We start from the raw sequence: 25,089 nt of genomic DNA on the forward strand, positions 1-25,089 counted from the left end.
AAATAGTCAATGACGGTGTAACATCAGGCTGATCAGAAATCAGAAGAAGGGAGACAGATGGTATCAAATATAGCATTTTACATTACAGCCATGTGATACTGAAAACAGATTACCATGGTAGAGACTGTCACATTACTGTAACTCACCCTTATAAAGCTCAACTACAGTAGATTCAGTCATATGATACACTAAAAAAAAAAGGTTCTATATGGCACTAAAAGTGGTTCTTTGTCGTAATCATAGAGAAACCACTTTTGGTGCTATATAGCACCATATCTTACAGTTTTTTTTATTCGCTTTGGTACTATTTTCACAACCAAGGTGTACATTTTCAAAACTCATAGTGCTAATATCACAACAGATCATCAAAAGTGGACTTTTTTCAAACATTTCAGCATATTTTCAAATGTGTTAATACAATACACAAAACCACAAAGTATCCTTTTCACTACACAAAATAAGTGTTTCCTCTTTATAAATGTTTCATTCACAGTAACTGCCTTTCATAAAGCTCTTACTATCAAACTTTTGATTTGCATCTGTTCTCGTTCACTTTAAAACATTTGTCTATTATTTAATCCAACTGATCTTAATGGTTAATCAATGAATCATTTGGTACACCTATAGATTTCTATAGATATTGATTATATAGACATATAGAACTTTTTACATTACAAGCGATTTATCTTAGATTATAACTACTTTGTCAAAGTGTGTGTGTGTGGGGCCTGGTAAACTCTACATTATGGGGACAAAATGTCCCCATAAAAATGGCAATATCCTAAATCCTTGTCCTTGTGGGGAAATTTTTTTTGTCCCCATGGCCATGAGGAAACTTATAGATACAGAATGTTTTTTTTGTTGAAAATTTAAAAATGCAGAAAGTTTTGTGTGATGGGTAGGTTTAGGGGTTAGGGTTAGTGTTAGTGTAAGGGGAGAGAATATACAGTTTGTATAGCTTGTAACCATTATGCCTACGTATACCCAGACAGATTATAAGAGTATAAGGGAGAGGAAATAGTCAATGACGGTGTAACATCAGACTGATCAGAAATCAGAAGAAGGGCGACAGATGGCATCAAATATAACATTTTACATTACAGTATGTATGCCATGTGATACTGTAAACAGATTACCATGGTAGAGTCTGCCACATTACTGTAACTCACCCTTATAAAGCTCAACTTTAGATTCGAGTAATATGGTACAGTGAGAACATTTACTGTATTGGCAGCAAACTCTGTTATAGCACAGAGCATCATGGCTGTGTAATAACTTCATCACACCTTTTGATAACACTGAATAATACTATTACAAACATTATGGATTCAATGACATAAGTTAGGTAATGTAAGTGTATTTTCTAATGAGGCAAATGTAGCCTCTGTTACAGTAGATAATTCAGCAACGAGGGAGATTTGAAACATGTATCTTATATTGTTTTCTGTTGGATGAACTGATTGTTAAAAGTGCTAAACTGAAAGAAGATCACACTGTTGTGTTTCGGTGATTAAACCAAATGTTCTCATTATATATTATAATAATCTTGTGTTTGAAACAATGATTACATGGACTGAAAATATGTGCAACTGAATGAAAGCATGAGATCAGGTTTTGAAAGAATGACTAGCTGTGTTACAAGTGTGATCAGTTTGGATTTTTGCACTAAGAGTTTTGAAAATGTACACCTTACTTGTGAAAATAGTACTAAAGCGAATAAAAAAAACTGTAAAGGAACTGTATGTAGGATTGTGGCCAAAACTGGTACTGCAATCACTTTCAAATTACTGTAGAGCGGTGTATTCCCTCTCCCCCTCCTTAGACATTTTTTATCCAAAAAGTTTGTAGCTGCAACTGTGGTAACTAGAGCAGAGCTGGCAACCCGGATGCCGAAACACTACTGACTTCGTGATTGGTAGATAGGTGGAGGGTGGCGCTTCAGGCAAAAACACATGTCAACATCAGTTGAGGGCTGCAACTTCACTTTTAAAATGACAATATCCTGGCCGGACAACTGTTGTCAGTGATATAAGTATTTGAAATTAACATGATTTCTTAATGTCTAGTGACATATCAGGGCCATTTTATGATTAAATGAAATACAATTCTTACATACAGTTCCTTTAAGTTCGTTCAACAGATTTTTTTTTAGTTTTTGGGTTTTTTCAGTTGTTGAGTGTACGAGTTTTATTTGAAAATCTGATTACAGCTCTTAATACTTTAATATGCAAATTGAGGAATTTCTTATTGATTTCTGACGGACATCTTGGCACAGGTACAGCTGCAGAGAAACAGACTGGCAGATAGCCATTACATGCATTAGCCAGTTGTGCAGTATTGAAATAGATCACTAATGGATTGAACAAACAGCCTCTTGGACTGTTATCCTGTGATGCAGTCGCTCTTTTTGTTCCCTTTTCAAAAGGATCATCTAATGTCCCTATGTTACCTGTAGAGATGTATCTCTCTGCATCAAGTTAAAATGACAAAATAATCAACAAATAACGTGAACATTTTTGAAAAGCATTCAACATTTTGAATGTTTATACTACATCCAAATATTTCAGCTATTAGAGACAAGATCCCCTTTAATCTCATTAAATCTCATTTAATTTTAGATTGCAGTGAACTAATTAAACAATAGCAGTTGATGGCCAGAGGGAATGTTGTCATGACTTTCCATTTCAGTTACAGAAGCAATTGCAAACCCATTAACACTTGAGACAAAAGACAACGATTCTAATAACAAAGCTGACAACAATTTTGTAATTAATGGAAAATTCTCTCAGCGCAAATGTAAACAGTTGCGAAGAAAAAAACAGAAAGCATAAATAGTACATAAATATCTGTGTGAACACAACACAAAAAATGTTAGCACATGCAAGACGTTGTTACATAAATAGTGGTCATCACAGTCTTGTCTGATTGTGAACCTCTGGGATCCAAATGTCAAGGAGATTTTGACCCCTTTAAAACTCCACCAATGGACTTCAATCCAGTTTCAATGTCAAGCAAGAGATTTAAATATAAACATAACTTTCACGTAAACCTTTATAAAAGAGTGCTTGTTGTATCCGGAATGTTAATTTAAATGAAAATTCTGTCTTTATTTACTTACCCTCATGTCTTTTGAAACCTGCTTTCTTGCGTGAAACACCAAAATAGTTTTCTAGCTGAATGTCAAGAAAGACATGAGGGTGAGTAAATGATGACAGAATGTTCAGTTTTGGTCCTTTTAAATTAAATGTCACGAATACAACAATTCAAGGGGAATAAGGGCCGATTCTTTGACCGCTTGTTCAGCGTCTCATGCATGAGAATGACATTTGAAAACACATCTTGAAACCCTGCCTTCTTTCCCATTCATCAGCACTGTGTACAGATATGATTGTGCGGCGTCTCATTTTTCAACACAAAAACACGTTCTCTGTAAACGGCCCCAGATAAGACATGCATATCCCTTGAGTATTGCCTCTCAATTTGTCTTATTTTACTTGGTAATTTTTACATATACCCTAGTGAAAAACAAAATTACTCAAATGTATTTTATGATATCACATATGAAGTACAAGTACATTAACATATTTATGTACTTAATTCCCTGCAAATGTACTTTTGGTATCCTAAATTAATACTTAAAGGGATAGTTCACCCAAAATTAAATTATCCCATGATTTACTCACCCTCAAGCCATTCTAAGGTGTAAATTACTTTCTTCTTTCAGACGAACGCAATCAGAGTTATATTAAAAAAATATCCTGGCTCTTCCAAGCTTTATAATGGGAGTGAATGGTAAATGAGATTTTGAAGGTCAAAAAAGCGCATTCATCCATTCTAAAAGTAATCCATACGGCGCCGGGGTTTAAAAAAACAAAAAAAAATCCATATTTAAGTGTAAAATAGCCTAAAATAACTAGCTTCCGGCAGACGGCCGTACACAAGTTGGCTTGCGCCATAAGAGGAACCTCGATGTTTGACGTATTGATAAACGCGGAAGCGCAGAGGATAGAGCAAAACAAAACACCGTTTATGAATTAGAAGTCTAAAATTAAAGAGAAATGTTGGAGGATTTCGATATAAGAGAAGAGGAGCTTGAGTTTGTTGCCCAACCCTATTTGTTTTAACCGCGGAAGGTGTCAAAACTTACACTACTCCTACATTCTACATCATACATCGAGTCAGGGGTTACTCCTTGGTGCATTTACATTACATATAAAGACCTGTTAAAGTTGGGTGTTCAGTTATATTTATGATTTTAAAAAGTTTATGTTATGTCGATTTTTGAATTTACCATTGTCGTGAAGTGTAGACCTTGTGGTTAGGGTGTGGGTGGCTGTATGTGAAAGAAGTCAGTCTCAATGAACTGTAACTGTACCAGAGGACAAGAGTTTTACTTGATCATTACTTGCATGCTATAAAAGTTATTATTCACTTAGCATGTGAACAAGTGTTGTGTTGGTTATTAGTTTTTATTGAATAAATAAAATAAATTAGTTTGATTCAGTTTCCACAGTCTACACATATTGTCCAATTTACTTAATCATATTATTTGCGATCTATGCAACAAAATTGTGTTTCTCTTCTAAACATGATTTCTTTGCGTACGATTAATGTAATTCTCTAAAATGTGCAATCTACTAGATTAAATTATTTGGGGTGAATGTGAACCAATTAAGTACTTGAAAATTATTTTTGCTGAAACTGTAGTTCTTGTAGTTTTTGCTGAAAGTGTTATTTTATGTGTTTTTGGGCAAAATGAGAAAAGGGGGAGATTTTATATTGTTTATTAGTGTTTAATTATGTTGGAATTATTAGAACCATATAGATTACACTGGGTTACCATAGTGGAGAAGAGCGGAGCGATTGCTTAGGCTGTGGACTGATTCAGCACAGTCATTAAAGAGCATTTCATAGTTAGCATTTGGCATGTTCATTATGTGCTGTTGCTGGCAAGAATGAAAGCTATAGTTCAATTATAGATCAGTTAAGTGACAGCATAAATATACAAACATATAATACATTTGTGATTTGATTTAAGGAGGTATAGGGTCTCAAGCCCCCCTGTGAACACCACTGAGACTACTCAATTCAGTTACTCAAAAATTACTTGATTCTATGATGTTGAAATTATGTGAACAAATTATGTTTGATAAATATAATTGATTCATGTGAAACTGATGTACATGATTAAATCATGTAAATCCAACACACATTTTCTTTCAGTGATGGCAGCTACTCTGAACCTAAGCACAAGCTCACCTCTTCACCACAATGGTAAAAAAAGTATATTAGGCATGGAAACACTTTTTCTAGTTGAAATTACAAATTTTTTAGTAGTCTTGACTAAATTATTTTAAGTTCATACTACAAGATTACAACAGGATAGAGTAAAACAAAACAAAACAAAACAGTTTAAGAATTAGAACTCTAAAATGAGACTTTTTAAAGAGAAATGTTGGAGGATTTCGATATAAGAGAAGAGGAGCTTGAGTTTGTTGCCCAGCCTTATTTGTTTGAACTTGTCGACTTGCGTACATGTCATCTGCCGGAAGCTAGTTATTTTAGTCTATAAAGGTTTAAATATAAAAAAAAAATTCATAAAAACGCATCGCTTCGCTTCAGAAGGCCTTTATTAACCACCCAGAGCCGTGTGGATTACTTTTAATATGGATGGATGTGCTTTTTTGACCTTCAAAATCTCACTGCCATTATAAAGCTTGGAAGAGCCAGGATATTTTTCAATATAACTCTGATTGTGTTTGTCTGAAAGTCATTTACACCTATGGCTTAAGGGCGAGTAAATAATGGGATCAATTTCATTTGTAGGTGAACTATCCCTTTAAGCGCAGTGTGAAAAGCTTTTAAAGATGCTATCCTTACTAATATTGATGTTAAAATACATTTCTTTCATGAAAGAAGTACTCCAAATAAACTTTAATTGTAATTCATATCAGTACATCTTAAGCGATATGTCAATAAATATGTTAATGGATTTGTACTATACGTAGTATAAAATAAATATATTTGAAAAACATTTTGGTATAGGTGTTTTTGTTTCATTATAGGGACAGCATTTTTCAGTGTTAATATAAAGATCTATTGGAAATGACAAAGCCATCTCCCATTTAGCCAAATAACAACTATTATTATGATTCATGTGTCAATTAAGAATTATGAGAATAGTGATTTGAACAAGTTTCTGAACATTTGAAATAATTCCTCGGCAAACACAATTGATGGAAAATGTTGCAACCATTTCAAATGACTCCTATTTATGGTTATTGTGAAAAATGTGGATGGGGGGTGCTTTCTATCACGGAAGCACTTTGATATACACCAACCCCCTTCCCAATTAAATTATGATAATGGCATGAAACGCAGTCCATCACGGTGAATGGAAAACACAGGCAGCATAGAATCAAATAATGATACATTTTAGAGGCACCATTACAAGGCAAGCACATCAGAGCAGTTAGCAGACATGTCAAACAGTTGCAAGAATATGCAAACATCTCTTATGAAAAACACACAAGCAGCACCACGACCATCTGTTGATACAAGCTTAGCGCGTGCAGCTCTGGGACTCGGTTCACAGCCAGAGCTGTCATTGTCTTACAACATAAATAAATGTAAAACTCGTAATACATTCATGAAACACTGTTGTTTTTAATGCAGACTTGCCACACTCTGTGGCATTCGTGATTTGGCATCTGGCATTAAGACATTCACAGGTGGGTTAGGATCCAAAATGATTTGCTGGTGGCTTCACATGCAAACAAACCTGGCCGCTCTTATTGCCTGCACATATATACAATGAATTATGATTACAGATAAATCAATGCTTCATCTTGTGTTGGTTCCACTTACAGTGGCCCCAAGAACTATTGATCACACTTAAAATGTGTAAATGTCTTTGCGTTAGATAATAAAATAACAAAACAAGTGCAAACTCACATGACCTTCTTTCTCATGTGGTACATTTACGGGTACATTTTCTCCCCTCATGTCTTCATAGGACAAGTGGTTTGGAAAATTAATGAATGGATGTTTTTCTCCCCCATGCAATTACATACAGGGACTCGAAAGCATCATGAAAGTAGTCCATACAATTTGTGCATTAATGATATATTTCTTCTGAAGACATACATTAGCTTTCTTTGATGACCAGAAGTTTTTTTGCCTTTTTCTTTTATATTCCTTAAACCTTAAAAGCTCTCCATGCAGAAATAAAGAAAGCCAAATGGGTGTATAGGTTGATATATTGAATAAACCTTTCTATACTGTATGAAAGAAACTCAGATAAGATGCCTTTGGCAACATAAATACAATGTTCTGAACAGCTTTGATGTTAGATCTGATGAGAATCTAGGAAACAGTTACATTCATACGCAGAAAGCACTGAATGGTCACAAGCCAGAACTTGTTTGTCAGCTCAATGCACAGGCGAGACCTGCTTTGTACTCATGGATACACTGGAACGTTTACTTTAGCTGTGAAATATTATGCAATCATACTATTTTCCATTGCCCTATTCAGCAGCTGCCATCATGACTAGGCGTCTAACAGTGCAGCCCGAGCCACGTTCATTTCACTATTGATCAAGTCCCATGTCAGATTCATTAATTTTACTCTGTAATCACTGCCTGAGAGCACTTGTCAAATGTTAAATCCATTTACTAAAAGTATTCCGGCTCCCACTGATAACTATTGACTCTTGCAAATACCATAACGTATCCAGATCAATCAATAATCAGGGTTTTCTCATGAGGCTATTATTTGGATTTTGCCAAAAGCTCTTTTTGGTAGAAACGGAATACTAGCAATTTCTTGCAATCTTCCAAATGTATTTTCTGGTCACGCGGATTTCCTAGAGCCCTGACCTCTGAGAAAATACATTACATTTCCTCTCCTTTTTCCCCCAGATACTGCTTTGGCATCTTCCACACTCCTTTTCTTTAAATCGGCAGGGTGTAAAATCATTGCTGCAAACATTTTCCGTGTCCTGGGGAATTAAGCTGGTTCGAGGCACACATATTTTTTGTAAGGACGGATATTTGACAAATTAATGATCGTAGTTATTGTTTGAATAAAAGCTTAACATTTGCCTAAAATTGTCTATAATACATCACAAATGTGCCATGAATATAACCTGCTTTTTAGCATAACTGATGATCCATGGGTCCTCTCTACAATAACCAACTATACAGTGCAAACATTTAATATGCCGAGATGATGTTCAGTCACACTCAGTATGATGCATGATTACAGATGTGCAATAAAGGGCCCAATTAGAAGAACAGCTTCAATCATCCTTGTCAATAATTGACGCATGTTCAATTAAAATTCAACAAACAAAAATTACTGCATGCCGTCTTATCAGCCAAGAGTAATATAAAACAGCTGCACCAGCTCATTAAATATCTTTCACAAAGTCAACCTACCTCAAATGTTACATAATGTCCCACTGAAAAGGTGCAAAATAAGGCAAGCTTTAATGGCCTCTTTACAACAACTACAAAAAGCTATTTCCAAGACTGACTCGTCATCATCATATGTTGAAATTGCTCTCCATTAGAATCTGAAAGGCTTTTGGTTTATGTTCACAATTGATGTTATCAAGAATATCACGCATAAAAGATGCAGCACCTTTAGGCACTCAAAAAAATGAGAACTGCCTATTAAAATTAACACTGAAAAGAAGCTGTTACAAGGCCAGGAGCATCTCAAAACTATTGAATTAGAGCCATACACTTTTGCATTAACTTCACTCAGGAATCCAAGTGAAAAAGAGGAATTCAATTTAAAATATCCACGGTTATGGCCATCCGCCTCAAAGAGCTCTGCAGGCTTGGCATTGAGAAATGCACACAATAAAACGAAATAAAAGTGCTGTGTCTTTACGAGAGGCTTTACAATGTGTGCAAAGCAGGAGGTGTTTGAGACCATTTAGTGCTGTACTGCAACACAAACAGCTTTGAAATGTTACATAACAGATCATAAATTAGCGTCAAGAAATATTCCTTCATTTTTTTTTCTTGCAGTGGGCATGTGAATAGAAGTATTTTTCTATATAGTACCAATGCTGAATGTAGTTTAAAATAATCAGTCTCCATGGGAGCTGGCAATCATCAGTTTATGATTTCGCTTTTGTTTAACCAAATCTAATTTGCTAATATTGCTGTTTGCAGGATTCCCACATCTTTTGAACAATTATAGAAAAATATTTAGTTTTTTCTGTGAAATAATTATGAGATGAACATAAATGTTAATGCACCACTAAGATATTTTCTTGTCAGTGGGAATCATGCATATGTAATCGTTTTAATAAGGTCTTGCCATTTTGTTTCACTTCAAAGGTCGCTGAGTAACTCCCTTTGCATGTGTTGACTATGACAGTGATGCATTTGCGTGGTAGAATGCTCACATCACCCTACATCAATCCACAGAAAGTTTCCAACTTATTATTTTTCTGATCATGGGCGATTATATTCCTATTCAGTTTTTGTACAACTGTCACGGTTCCTCTTGGCCCCCATTCAAGTTACTGTTCTCAATGTTCAGGGACTGTTTGTGAACGTTATCATTCTGAATGGCCTTTTTATTTAAGGCATCAGGAGGAGTTTCCTTCTGCACGTCCAGTGAGCACTTGGATACTGCGCTGGCCACCTGGCAGAACTTCCTCAGGAGAATCTCTCTCAGGAGCAGGTAAACCCACGGATCTAGAATCTGATTGAGCGAGGCCAGACGTATGGCTGTGAGAAAGAAATTACAGTCCATCTGTAATTCCTGGGGTGAGAGAGATCCAGCAGCAGAACTGCATTGATGGGAGGATGTTTGGGTCGAGATCATCTTCAACATGAGGACCTGCAGACAAAAAAATGGGCATATTATATGAATGATTAAAAACAATTACTCTAAAATGAGAATTTTTAAAGAGACATGTTGGAGGACTTTGATATAAGAGAAGAGGAGCCTGAGTTTGTCACCCAGCTTTATTTGTTTGAACTTGCGACTTGCGTACAGTCATCTGCCTGAAGCTAGTTATTTTAGGCTATAAAGGTTAAAATATGAATATTTTTCTTATAAAAACGCATCGCTTCGCTTCAGAAGGCCTTTATTAACCACCCAAAGCCGTGTGGATTACTTTTAGAATGGATGGATGCGCTTTTTTGACCTTCAAAATCTCACTGCCATTATAAAGCTTGGAAGAGCCAGGATATTTTTCAATATAACTCTGATTGTGTTTGTCTGACAGTCATTTACACCTATGGCTTAAGGGCGAGTAAATAATGGGATAAATTTCATTTGTAGGTGAACTATCCCTTTAAGCACAGTGTGAAAAGCTTTTAAAGACAGATATTATACAGTGATCATGCTATCCTTACTAAAAGTGATGTTAAAATACATTTTAGGCTTAATATTAAGAAATGTGCATTGTGCATGAAAGAAGTACTCCAAATAAACTTTAATTGTAATTTATATCAGTACATCTTAAGCGATATGTCAATACATATGTTAATGGCTTTGTACTATACAATAAATATATTTGAAAAACATTTTGGTTTTTCACTATAGGGACACCATTTTTCTATGTTAATATAAAGATCTATTGAACTTAAGAAAAATAATATTTGCTGTGCTTATAGACTCCAAAAAAAAAACTGCCCAGAAGATGTCCGTACTTTTATTTGAAAGTTTTACACCCCTGCAGGTTTGTTTATTAAAATATTTGGCTAATTTTATAATGTTTTAAGTACCAATTAAAATTCTGAGTTCCAGGGAATGCTGTTTTATGGAAATTTGTTATTTTTTAAATAATAATATAATCATTTTTAATATATTGCTATCAGTCGATATCTTATATGTATTGGCTAAAATTGGATATTTAATTGTGCAGTAATCTATTTCCCCAAATTTTACATTTAAATTACATTTGGCATATAACGGTCACTTAAGTTAATAATTAAAAACACTTATAATTTAATAACAACGTTAAATGTAATCTTTAGCAGATCTCAAAATACTGTACATAATAACATTGTGATGTCTAAACTAAAAAATTGGCTAATTTTTGTTTTTGGGGTGTTATTATTTTTTACTATTTGTGTAGAATTTAAAAATGTGCCATTTATTATTATCGGCCATAACATAAACAGCTTCAACCCTTCAATTTGCATATTATGTGTGGGCCTAGTTTAAGTGACATTTTTGCAGAATGTCAAACCATAACAGCAACTCTTTGACAAAAGAGTCTTTTTGGATAGGGTAAACAGTAACTAATCTCAAATGAAAGCTCAAAAACATTAGCAGCTCTTTAATATGAACAGTACTAGTAAAACAGCTGGCCTATTGAGTTCACCCTTGCATAGAAATTCATATGTTTAACCAATACAAATAGAGGCTTTCTGGGGACATTTAGGCTTGAACACTCTGCATGTTTTCATCTGATATCTACAGTGTGTCTGGTAAAAGCTGATATGATACATACCAGTAGAGGTGACCAGCATGTCAACAGCACACACATTATGCCCATCAACTGAATAACAGTCTCTGTTGTTAACCTTTCCCATTGCTTGGACGACTGGGTCGAGCTTGGCTTCGTTTTGCAACGTGTAACCAATGCGCGGATGGTCACAACATTACAAAACAAAGTAACCAGTAAAGAAAATATCCCCAATGCTGCAAAGGTCGTGGCAAAAAAAGTATTTCCAGTTACGTCCTTGTCACCTGTACTTATGAAGCACCAAGTGCCTGGCCACTGCAAAGTGTACTTCCCAACCCCAGCAATGGGCAACAAGGCAAAGATCAAAACTAGACACCAAATGATGACCAGAACCTGCTTTGTCACGCTGGTTTTCATGTAATGTGAGTACCAGTGAGGAGCAGTGATGGCCAAGGCCCTCTCAATGGCCATGGCACTGGCTAAAAAGAGAGGGCACAAGCCAAAAGTGGTCATGCACACCCCGAAGAAGGCGCATAGAGTTCCCGACGGGTCCACGCGTTTCCATTTCAGATCTGCTCGGTACACCGAAATGACAATCGGACTTGTAAGCAGTTGGCCGAAAAAATCAGTTAACGCCAACGAGCCGATGCAAAGCAAAAAGGATTTCTTCCTTTTGTTTTCCTTTTTTCTGTACGCACTAGAAACTAGCAGCATCGCTAGAGAGTTTCCCACCATTCCAGTGATCATCATAATGATGGGGAAAAACACGGACACAGAGCCACAGCTGGCACTGTTGCCCGTGCTGTCCTGCGAAGATTTGGAGACGTTCTTCTCCCACATCGTGGTTCCAGCAGTCAGGTTTTGTGGCAAGACATCTGAAGACTGACATTTGGATGTCATCCTTTTTCAGGGAGCGTGTTCATGACAACAGAAGCCCTTTGAAACTGGTCGAGTCCTCAGTGAAGTCTGCCACTTCTGTCTCACTTTGTGCGCTCTGCTGTCCGAGCGCGCGCTATAAGCACAGAGGCGGGACCCTTATGGAAATGTAAAACACGCTGAGAAAGACAACAGAAAATAGTGAACGACCCACAAAGAGTATATTTTATAGCTACAATGTTGTTATAACGGGTTATATATAGATTGGCTACACGTGTTGCTCAGTTTCGGATGCGCTTTCAGTAAGAATTTGTTTCCCCCATCTCAAGTAGATTTTGCCTTCAACCCAAGCTGAGGAAACACATTCGATTCTGTATGACAGAAGGAACTTTAAATAGTCTAGTCTGACCAAATTAAACAAGCGTTGTAGCGAGAACGTGAATTACACAAACTTTCAGTGGGTAAATGTTTTTTTATTTTATTTCGCAAGACTTAGTTTTAACGATCGGTCAACTTTTAAAAACAAAATACAAATCACTTTAATGATAGGCAAATATCTAAACATGGATTAATATTCACCGTTAAATGTTTTATTCGATGAGATCCCCTGCATCACCAGCTCAAACTGTTTTGAACGCAACAAGTGCCACCTAGCGCACGAGACACGATTCTCAGCAAATCGTTATAATGCGCAAACCGCAGTGCAGGTGTATTTTCCTCGTTAACAATAAGTAGGCTAATTCATACAGACTAAATATAGAATAAAAATGATCGGTAACACTATTTTACAGTATCCTTGTTACATGTAGGCTACTTACCATAGTAATAACGGTAAATGATGCATAATTACAAGCAACTAATCCTCAACCAAGCTCTTTAGTATGTACATGCAGTTATTTATTATAACAAAATAGCCTACTTAAATATATAATTACACTGTAACAATGACACCTTAAAATAAAGTGTAACCAAATGTTCTGTAAAAACAGACAAGGACATACATTTAAACATCTACAATTAATGTGTAATTTAACAAACCACTAAAATTCACAAGTAGCAGCGTGGTATGTCTGTGAAAAAAGGGGAGGCAGAAACAGTCCAATAACATAAGCACAGGCCTAATGAGGAGAGACAATTCTTATCACATCATCTCTCAACACAATAAAAAGACACAAAACAGTGCAAACAAGAGATTCAGATTAACAAGTGTTTATTCATTTTGATTACACTGTCAAGTCGTGTTAATGAACAGTAAAACATTTTCATATTTCGTATGTCAGAAGGGGGTGGGATGGTTGAGTATTTCAGATTACACGTTCCAAATTTGATTTTACCACGGAAAGAAAAGAAAAAAACTGCATAACCAGTAATTTACGTTATCAGCAATTTGAGTTTGTGCACTTAAAACGTTTCTTAATTTTACAAGTGATGAATCATAAAATTAAGAAGGAAAAAAAAGGGACAAAATTAACATTTCATTTGTCTTGGGAAGAAAATAAATCTTTACAAGTATAAAAAACATACTTACCTTTAACGCACACAATTACACAAGGCAATATTACGCCTCAGAGGAAAATCACTTTATAACCTTCAGATGCTGGCATTGCTGACGTGGTTAAATAATGTTTAAGCCATCAACATTTCTTGTGAAGCGTTTCATAAACACCAACTATAAAACCAGCATCTGATGAGTATTTGTTTTTTTAAATCAACAAATTGCGTGTTAATAAACTGGTTATTAGGACTGCAGTAATGTCCGACAATGGATGGATAAAAATACTTCTGCAATATAATTCACATAATTTGATGTCCAGGAGATATGTGCCATTTATACAGTCACAGACTTAAAGTTGTTTCTCTGTAAACCCACTTACACTATAGACTTTACACCTTGAGTTATACTGTTTAAAGATTTGTCTAGATGTAAAAAAAGAAAGAAAACAGAACTTTTGAGAAAAGGTTACGTGAACATATGCGCAAGTTTTTTCTTCTTCATGGAAATCAACGTGAATTCAAACAGTTGGGTAGTTGTAATAGCACAAAAAAAAAAAACTGGAGTTGAAAAAAACAACATGCAGTTTTAGAAAGATTTGGTTTTGTTAATCATTTCTGTTTTGAGCTTGAGCCAGAGTGGGACGATCCAGATGAGTCTCTGCGCCTAAAGAGAGATAAAAAGAAAGAGACAAGGAGAAAGACCATGACTGATTACGTGATATGGTTCTTGATATCAAAAACAAAGATTAAAAGTTTTGTACAGAGAAAAGCACGTGTGTCACATTGTTTCAATCAAGTACTGTATTAGCACTGAGCCCTGTGTATAATGCAGAAGGACGCCTGGTATCCAGGACACCATGTGTTACACCAAACCTTTCAGACGAGTGTGATCGTGCGCGCCTTTTTTTGCGGCCACCAGAGGAGGACCTGGAACGACTCCTCTTCTGGCCTCCCTCGGGCGATGATGAAGGGGAACGAGACCTCTTCTTTGAGGAAGCAGAGCCTTTTCCTGATCTGGAGCTGGATCTTTCAAAGGGGATAAATAAGCATTCACATGAGGTCAACAAATATCGCTACACAGATTACTATAATAACACTACCAAAGGGACTGAAATGGGAGGAAAACATCCATCCACAGCCCTCTAAATACTATGGTAAATACTAAAATTTCTGAAAAAAAACAAAGCTGCAGGCCTGACCAGCTGAACTTTAAAAAACAACACAAAACAAAAGTTGAAACCATCAAGAGTTTAAGTACAACTTGAAGCACTAATTGCCTGTCAGAGTTATCAGATAAATTGAACAAAAAGTCGAAAAATCCTGTGCAAACATTCCCAAAGAAATAAAGTTGCATTTTACTTCTCCCCCATCCTATTAGTTTTTCTCTTTTCTTTAACAGTGATCTAAAGTCGACTTCTGTTCAGACTCGGAAGGACAAAAAGTTCACTACAGCCACTGGCTGTTCATACACACACTCTCTCTCCTGGAGAGTGCATGTGACCTCATTCACCTGGATTTGGACCTGGAGCGAGAGCGAGATCTGGAACTGGACGAGCTCCTGGACCGGGATCTGCAAAACACCGGCATCAACAAAAAAACACCACAAATTTCCATTTTTTCTGAGAAAGTTAAACACCCTCTGATGAAAACCCAAGAACAGTCACTATCAAATGACAAGTGTTAAAGGAAGATCAGCTTTGACATTCTTCAGAAAAATAACTACTTAAATCATCATCAAGTATCTTTTTGTTTCATTTAACATTGCCAAAACAACTCTAAGGCTTTAAACCCTTTTCAAGTAGTGTTAATGGCATGAATTACTTAGAAATTGCAGAGCATTGAATTTACATGATTGCTTTTGTCAAAGACCATCAAGTTTTATACTATCATGTCAGAATCAAATGCAGTTGAAAAAGACAAAATATATTTTTTAAAACATTAAAAGAAAACAAAAAGGGAAAGAAAAAGAAATTAAACATTAAAACAGATTAATACGATAAGATTTGAATAAAGATTTGAGCTGATACTGACATTTGCCTGGAGTTACCCTTGACCTGTACCCTTTTACCTGGACCTAGACCGGGAACTTGAACTGGACGAGCGAGAAGATGAGCGTGAGGAGCCAGAGGGACTCCCTTTCTTCTCATCACTAGCATCCAAATCGTACTTGGACAAATCTGCCTCATCTTCTTCATCATCTTCATCCTAATAAGGTAAAAATCAAAAGAACATCAAAACCTATGACAGTAGGTTCAAAAATCTGCTAAAGCTCCAAGGATTTGTTCACACGATTACAATTTGTTTTTCAAATCCTATCTTTATGACTGCAGTCATTTTACAAGTGGTCAAACTAATACTGTGATATATATATCTATATATATCTATATCTATATCTATATCTAGATCTAGATCTAGATATATATATATATATATATATATATATATATATATATATATATATATATAACTAATAAAAATGGTTTCAAAAAGCAAAAAGGACCCTTAACACAGATCTACAGAAAAAAACTCTTACATCAAGTTTGTATTTTGAAAGATCTCCTTCCTCGTCATCCTCCTCTTCTTCGTCAACATCCTCATTATTATTATCTTCTTTTTTGGGTTCCTCTTTCTTGTCAGTGTCCTTCTTAGTTTTTCCACGAAACTTCTTTTTTATGCGCCCAAACTGTCCAGAAGACCAACAAAATTATTTTTTAAAATTCAAGCTTATCAGTTAGCAAATGATATGTATTAGGGGTGTCACGGTACACGTATTCGTACCGAACCGTTTGCAGGGCTGAACGATTTTCATGCCAGATATCTCGATATCGATACAATACGATATGACTACGTGTTCTGTGAAAACCAGAATCTGAATTAAAATGTGTTTGATTTAAGCCTACATTTCAATAATTTGTGTCAGAAAATGTCTTGTTTTTAAGCCTTTCGCACGTACGATCTCACAGGTGTAATCAGTCTAGGCTGGTCCCTGGAGCGTATGATCAAGTGCATCACATGATCAACTGCTAAATTCAAATGTTGAATTTAGCCAGAGACAGGCGCGCTCAGAGCTGTCATATATCACAACTTTTCAGTGTTTTCAACCACATACTGTTTATTTTAGGTTTCAAACATATAAATTCACATAAGTACTAAAAAAAACAATACATTTAGAGTTTGTAAAATACACACTGATGTCTATGGAAGAGGTAATAATAATCCTTTCCATTATAATTCGACACATTTTATTCATATCAGATACACATTGTGTAAGTAACTTCAATGTTTACTCTATTCTATTCCCAGTTCACCAGCCACTTACTTTTAAGTATTTTGGGAGAAGTGGATGAATTCACGTGTTGTAAACATAGAGGTTGTAAATCCAACAGATCCGATTCTCTGAACTGCGTATGCGGCACAAACTAACACGGCGGCACCCATCGCGCATTCAGCTCAACTAACGCGATCGTTATAAAAGGTGTTTAAACAACAATATACTTCCACTTGCATGTATTTGACAATCGGAATATCAGATATTTCATGCCATAGCTAACACATTTGTGAATATTCTGAATAAAAAAGGAAAAAAAATGACATAAAAGCAAATCATCATTCATTCAGCGCTGTTGCTGCTGCGGTGTGTCACGTGACAAGCAATGACGCGTCACCATGGAAACGCCGCCCCCTCCCTCTCACAATATAGTTCCCACGTCCCTGGTAGTGTGTGCGCGCTGGCTTTAGCGGTGCATTCAAGGGCACTCGTAAAACTGATGTTTGTTGTGACTGCCAGAGTTGTATGCAGGGCAAGCCCGGAGAGGGGAAATCTATATCGTCGCTTTTTTCGATAGTAATATCTTGAAAGTTCATATCTAGATATAGATACGATAACGATATATCGTTCAGCCCTAGTACAGGACTTCCAATACGGTGCAAGTGTGGAATCTTTAACAGTAGAATTGTTTTTTTTAACGTGTGGAACATACTTCAATCTGAGTTCCCACGCTAACATATCAAGTATTCTGTCGAATATTCGAAATTCAAACGATGAACGCTCTTTAATCTGACGTGACTGATCACTGTATAGGCGCACCAGCTCCAGTGGCAGCGCAGCACGTAAGTGTACGCAATCATCTCTTCCTAGTCAAAGAATAAAAATGAATCAACATCTGAAGTTATGTTGATGATGCATTACAACTTACTGAAACGTATCATATGTCGTGTAATCGCACAATCAGTGTTTCAACGGTGGAACGACGTCAATAAAACAGCTTGTAAACAATGTCACGTAGCATTACATTTACCTCAGGCAATTCATTCAGTGGTTAGTTCGCTAGAGAAATTAACACTTTCGCTAAATACATGCACTATTAGCCTATATATTCATTATATTCTACTTAACCTGTTAGTGATGTCTTGATTATTTAATGTATGTTTAAATAAATCTCATGAAAATGACAGCCACTGTGTATAAATGATTATATTTCAACAACGAATTGGAGTAAAACAAAATTTTACATAATTTAGATGTTAATGTAAAAACTGCCTTATGTGACGTTTACATGTTTGCATACAATATGTTACTTGAGTGTTGTTTATTAATCAAAATAAATAGCAACTGAATTTAGTCTAATAGTTTGGGCTCTGTTGTTAACCTGTAATATTATAGTAATGTGCAAGTAAGGGCTCCCTTTATACTTTACAGCATTACCTTTAAGAAACTTTTATAATTGAATTAATTTAAGGACAGACACAAAATGTTCAGTAAACCACTTTAAATAAAATGTTATATTAGTTATCTCCCGTTGTACCGAAATCCGTACCGAACCGCGACTTCAAAACCAAGGTACGTACCGCTTGGTGTACCGTTATTCCCCTAATATGTATTGTGAATTGTGCTTTGCAAATTAAATAAATCTGTTATTTATTAATAACAAGAACTTGTCTCTGTAGACTGGAAAAAAAAATCCCCACTGACCTCATCATACTCGCCATCAGACTCCTCTCGCTCATTGTACACTAAATTCTCTCTCTCATTAAATCCTCCACCATATCCTGTTAGAGACATGCATCAAGCATATGTCATTAACCAAAAATTATGGCAAAACATATGGCAAAAAAAAAAAACTACAGTAGCATTATATTTAGAACAGACAAAGCTTACCTGTCCTTTCCTCAAGTTTAGCATATTTAGGAGTGTTACACATGTTACACTCTGATCTTCTGGCCCAGTTTACATTGCCGCACCTATATTTAAACATGAACAAGTTCAGGAATGAATAACTTTGGTGAATTACAAGGGTTGCAAACCTATAAGCAAGAGTTTCAGAATACAGCCCTTTGGTTATTTACAAGACCTGGATGCCCTTTCAGAATAAAAGAAAATGGGGTGGTGATCATCATGAAGAAAACATGAAGGAAAAAAAAGAGAGTCTAATCTTGTCTCAAATAGCTTATAGTCCAATATGGGTTGGATGTGGGAATATAAGCCAGCGATTCCTGGTCCTGGAGGGCCACTGTCCTGCAGAGTTTAGCTCCATGCCAAATCATACACACCTGCCAGTGATTTAGTCCACTTTCAACCACTTCTTCGAGTGGAGGGCCTATGGGATCTATGGACGAAATGAGTTGGCGCAATTTACGCATATGTGCCCAGAGACAACGGAAAAACATATGGCGAGAAGCACATTTAGTTTCTGTTTTGACACACTGAACGCTGTGAGCCCTTAGAAATTAGTAATGGTAAGAGAACATTGTGCTTGGTACATCAAACCAAACTTTTAAATCCCATCTGACTAGCATGCTTCCCATGTTTATGCATTAGGTCAGTACGCAGAGAGAAGGCGTCTTTTTTGGCAGTTTGAACATTCAACCATGCGAGACCTCGTTTAGAGTATGAAAGCAATCTGGTCAAATGCAGAAACACTGATCTAATAACAGAATATTATCTATCTATCTATCTATCTATCTATCTATCTATCTATCTATCTATCTATCTATCTATCTATCTATCTATCTATCTATCTATCTATCTATCTATCTATCTATCTATCTATCTATCTATCTATCTATCTATCCATCTATCCATCTATCCATCTATATCAGTGAGCTGAAAGCCTGTAGGTGGCAAATGGTGTAAAGTTAATTAGTTGTGATACCATGCATAAATAAGTGAGTGACAGATATGAATATTTATATTTTGAACTCAGATGCAGTTATTTGGGTTCATTGTTCTCTATATAATTATTTTGGTTAGACTATTTCCATGTTGTTCCCAAATGTAATGCATGATGGGCAAATCGGAATAACGAGTTTCCAAGGTGCACTTGCAGTATCTGGTTCGATTTCACAGGTGTGTTTGATTTAGGATGGAGCGAAATCTGTAGAACAACAGCCTTTCAGGACCAGAACTGGAGCGGCATTACATACAAAAAAAGCTTTTTTGAGGGAGACAAAAGTGATATGTTCACTTATTTTTTACTTCAACATTTTCAAGTGAACTGAGCCCATTGTTCTTCGTGACAAGATATCATTACACTGTGTACATTTATTCTGCTTCATTAAGCAGATTGAACAGTGTGGGGTTCAAATGACAAGTAAAATATGAAGCAGTTGGAAGTAATGGTTTCCTTTAATATCACATCTAATATGCACATTAGAAGTGTAATTAAGACATTTATAGCAATACCCACGTTTTGCACTGCCAGTCGTTTGCACTGAAGAGACCTCTGCTCTTCTCAGCGAGGGTCTTTCCAATCTCTGTTCCCCCTGCTTTCATCATCTTCGCTTCAGTTGTCTTTTCTGTTTAAAGAGCATTGACTAATTAGTTTATAGTATTCATGCTAAAGGGATAGTTCATTCAAAAATGAGAATTCAGTTATCAATTACTCAACTCATGTCAAATTCAGACTTTCATTTTATAAACACAAATTAAGATATTTTTAATGAAATCAAAGAGATTTATGTCCCTCCATTGAAAGTCTAGTTACCCAACATGTTTATAAAAGGAGAACATAAAATAAATCCATATGAAGCGAGCAATTTAATCCAAGTCTCCTGAAGAGACATGATCGCTTTATGATGAGTAGATGTTATTAAAAGGCACACTATGTAGTTTTTTTGGCCGCTAGAGGTCGCCTATTCAAAACAAAGGCATAGCTTGATGATGCCGAGATTGAGCGCGTAATCTTGGGAGTCGTCATCTTCACTCCACAGCCAGTGGAAAAGAATCTGGACGGGACTCGGGCAGAAATCATGTTCATGGATGAGATTATTAACGTTACTGTAGTATGAGGCATAGCAGGGCCGAGTGCGTTGGGAGTTGAATGAGGTCGCTGAAGTGATTGCTAATGAGAGACGCGCTTGACACACAGCTCGACAGCAGCGGAACTTTTATTATGCCACAGTCGCCACTTCCGCTTCTTCCGGTCAAGCATGTGGGGTAACGCATCGCTGTTTTATCCTATTACATACATTTGAGTGTGTTGAAAATGTTATAATGTAGGGCTGTATGATTAATCGAAAAATAACCGAAACCGACATTCAGAACCTCTAACCAACGTATTTTTCCCATGTCGGTTATTTCGGTTTTCACGTGACTCCGCCCCGTCAGTCACATCATGTGCAGTTCGCAGGCACACAGAGAGATGCAGGAGCAGTTATCTGTGTTTATAGATACCCAGAATCACTATAGTAACTGCATGTTTTACACAGTTTATATACAGGTAAGTTAATCGCCGTTCTTATAGCCTATACGCGCTGCCACCGACACACACACAGACGGCGCGCGCAAGCCAGATCGCTTTCACTTTCGTGCTCATAAAGTTTGTCAAGTAAATGCGTTTAAAGGCTTGCCAGTTTCAACATTTAAAGCTATTGTGCACTATTCAAAAACAACAAGATGTATCCGGTCAGTGCTCAGCTTCTTTCTGTGACACAGAGCCGAGCCGTGTCACGTCTCTGACAACACGCGCGCCCTGAAGGCAGACCTCTTTCACCTGCGTCCTCACAAAGCTTGTCATTTGTATGTGGTTTAAGCCCTGCCAGTTTGAACATTAAAGGGAGTTTCGACCATCAGATGTGTATTATGTTGAACTAATGCCTGATATATTGTGACAAACGAACACTCAGACAGAAGCTCGCACATCACGCAAAGATCGCGCAGAGAGCTGCGCAGAAACGCAGTGTCAACGCTGTCCTGTGACTAAAGTAAAGTAACTAAAGTAGCTTAGAAACTCAACCGGTATAGCATATATTGTAATACCTTTGAAGTAAGTACAAACCACAGCTTCATAATAAATAGAGACGGTATGAGTAATTCACACACAATCACTCTCTCATTAATGCATTCAAATAAATGCAATGTAGGCCTACGGTGTTAATTTATCTGTATAAAAGAAATGCACTTTCATTAGAAAAAAAAAATTCCTCCTTTTAATAGTAGAACATATTTACAGTACAAACCTTATCAGGAACTTACTCAAAAACCTTACAAGGGCAAAAAAAAAAGGCAAAAGCAAAATAATCGTTCACTAATCGTAATCGAGGTAAAATGTTCAATTAATCGAGGTTTTTATTTTTGGTCAAATCGTTACAGCCCTATTATGTTACTCTGCCTTCGCTCTGCGGATGCTATGAGACACTTGTTGCACACTGCACAGCTAGATCGATAAATGAATATCATATTAATAAATGCTGGAAGGCTTGTGTTGCTTAATGATGATGATGATGAATACTGTATTCATCCCTTTAGGGAAATTCAAAATGACATGCAATTAATTTAAAACATTGTATGATGGAGAAAATGCTGCATTACTGTACAATAACTAGCTCTGTCTATAAATGTATCCAAACAGTTGTTCCCTTGTCTAATAAAACATAATATATTAAAGTGTCTTTGGGGTTTCCATGGTTTCAACAAAATAAAAATAAATAATCAAGAAATCGAGGTCCGTGTCCTGGTTAAAATAACTTATTTCTCTGGATTTAGACATTCTTGGAAACATCTGGGATAATGCAAGTACACACGTCAATAAAATATATAACACTGTTCTAGAGGTTTTTGGATATTTTAATCCAAAAATCTTACATATTGTGCCTTTAAGACTTTTATTCAGTTTCACACATATACACTTTGTTTTTGGGTTCCTTTTACAATCTCTTAATGAATTATTTGAACTGTCAAAGTTTAGGGAGAATATACTTTAAATGTAGGGACAGAAATCTCTCAGATTTCATTAAATTATTCAATGGGTGAACTAACCCTTTAAGAAAGAACTGGAAGCATTAAAGCATTGATACTCCCTGTTGTGGTGGCACACATCTAATATAAAAACGTAATGACTATACACACACACACGGAAGTATAACTCACTCACCCCTGCCACATCTGTTACAGCTCGTTCTTCTAGCAAAGTTGACATTTCCACACCTTAGATGTTACAAAGATAAAACTGGTTAGGCCTCAAGACATTACAAACATCATTTAATATTCATACACACAAAGAACAGGCCACCTTACCGACACTTTCAAACAATAGTGAGACGCTCCAGTGGTGCACACACAGTTAAATAGATTTTTGTAAAGAAACATTTCACAAATAGCCGAAGGGCACTACGTTATCTAATGAAGACGACATAGGCCTAATGGCAGTTAGCACACAACTGCTGACTAACTAAATATTAAAACAAAGAATTGAGCGTATACCGGTCAAAACTATTTGATTGTCAGTGTTTTAGAGGAAATAAATTAGATTACCATTTAAATTAGGGAAATTTAACTGGTGTTTACTTGCCCATTCACACGCTACAAACGCGCGCTAAAGCTAACAGATGCTATGCTAACAGTAGCATGTGGACTTCTCTCATCCAACATTGATTTTCTACAAGTTTTGGCTATAAATGACTGCAAGTATATTCATATATTCATCCTTAGGCTTTTTAATACATCACTATACAGCAAGTCTTACTTTTTATCAGGACAGATCCAGTCCCCGTCGCTAACGCGAAAACTCTTTCCCGACATGTTCGTCCTCGCAGCCCGCCACAATCCGCCAGAGAAATGAAGAACACCTTATGAGTATTAATATGCGTTTAATACACCAACACCAACTATCGAGTTTCATTAAATGTAAGGCAAAAAACACACTTTACAGAGTGTGAAAGAGCGTTTTGCGGGAATACGTTTGCTATACCGAAAGACACACATGGGTTCCGTCTCTAATTCTAATTGGCTGTCTACCTAGGCAATCTTTGGACACGATGGGCGGATTCCAGACGCCATGTGATGCTGCCTTCGTAGGCGACTCGCTAGGTTTTGAGCCTCAGCCACAAACCTGACGTACAACAGCACGACCTCCATTAGCATAGCATTACATACGTGCAATGAAATCTAATTAGATTTATTTCTAAAAAATAATAATTTGTCTCAACTAGCTTACGTGAGGCAGATCAAACAGATGATAATACTAATTGCCAAAAATAAAGCCTCGACATTCGTTTCATTTAACATTACATACAATACAAACAGTTTTATGTTAATATCGGTTTCTAAATGCTTCCAAACTGATCTTGAATAAATACAATAATAAAACAAATGCAAAACTGTAGCTATAATTCACACGTAGCTATATATTCACGAAATGTTCAGGTTACATCCTCCCAAAACTTCCCAAATTCACTCCCTTCATTATGTTTTCATTTCGCACTTGTGCTTTGAATGTGTCCACTAGATGGCAGATTGTGTTCACCACATAACAGCCTGGAGAATTTGTACATTTGGCAGCAACTATGTCTGTACTCACTACAGGCTTATTCCCATGTTAACATTTACACATGCATCACAGAAAAGAGTAAACAATCACAGATCTTCATGCCATTGCCATATGTGAGGAACATGCAGATATCCACAGACATATGGTGACATATCTTTGAATCTTTCCTTTCAAATGCTATCCTTGTGCAATGCCTCACACGATGTGCCAACATTTTGCAGACCTTGGTTCGGTTCGGCATGAAGGCACACACGTTGCTGGGCCAGATGGAGTTGAGACATTCCTCCCACTGTGAGTTCTCAGTCCTGCAGGGACTTAGATAGGACCCATCCTTGCTGGTGCTCACCAAGCTAAGCCTGTCCTCCATTCTCTGCCAAACTCACGCTGTTTCAGAGGTCTCTCGCACAGCTGGTGCATTGCTCATGAGTCAGAGTGCCCACATTGTTTTTCAAGTAGAGGTGTTTAAAAATATCTGATGCCCACATTTCGCTGTGGCCGTTTACATAAACA

The 25,089-nt window shown here is 36.5% G+C and overlaps 2 protein-coding genes across 4 annotated transcripts; both read right to left on the bottom strand.

Annotated features, from left to right (window-relative positions):
- Positions 1 to 6,418: 6,418 nt before the first annotated feature.
- Positions 6,419 to 13,519, bottom strand: ptger3 (prostaglandin E receptor 3 (subtype EP3)). The gene is made up of 2 exons (XM_079841844.1): positions 11,489 to 13,519; positions 6,419 to 9,864 (listed from the first exon to the last, which is right to left on the bottom strand). Exons 1-2 carry the CDS (start codon positions 12,341 to 12,343, stop codon positions 9,514 to 9,516), a joined length of 1,206 nt encoding a protein of 401 aa, XP_079697970.1. The 5' UTR covers positions 12,344 to 13,519; the 3' UTR covers positions 6,419 to 9,513.
- Positions 13,504 to 24,511, bottom strand: zranb2 (zinc finger, RAN-binding domain containing 2). 3 transcript variants are annotated; one of them, XM_079841846.1, is made up of 10 exons: positions 23,776 to 24,511; positions 23,185 to 23,237; positions 20,500 to 20,608; positions 18,972 to 19,054; positions 18,786 to 18,862; positions 16,347 to 16,496; positions 15,882 to 16,018; positions 15,324 to 15,383; positions 14,687 to 14,839; positions 13,504 to 14,477 (listed from the first exon to the last, which is right to left on the bottom strand). In XM_079841846.1, exons 1-10 carry the CDS (start codon positions 23,829 to 23,831, stop codon positions 14,423 to 14,425), a joined length of 933 nt encoding a protein of 310 aa, XP_079697972.1. In that variant the 5' UTR covers positions 23,832 to 24,511; the 3' UTR covers positions 13,504 to 14,422. The 3 variants fall into 3 exon arrangements, with proteins under 3 accessions (XP_079697972.1, XP_079697973.1, XP_079697971.1); XM_079841847.1 differs by having other exon boundaries at positions 13,515 to 14,477; positions 14,714 to 14,839; XM_079841845.1 differs by having other exon boundaries at positions 14,462 to 14,839.
- Positions 24,512 to 25,089: the final 578 nt, after the last annotated feature.

Source organism: Gobio gobio, assembly GCF_949357685.1.
Source record: "Gobio gobio genome assembly, chromosome: 17".
Taxonomy (NCBI): domain Eukaryota; kingdom Metazoa; phylum Chordata; class Actinopteri; order Cypriniformes; family Gobionidae; genus Gobio; species Gobio gobio.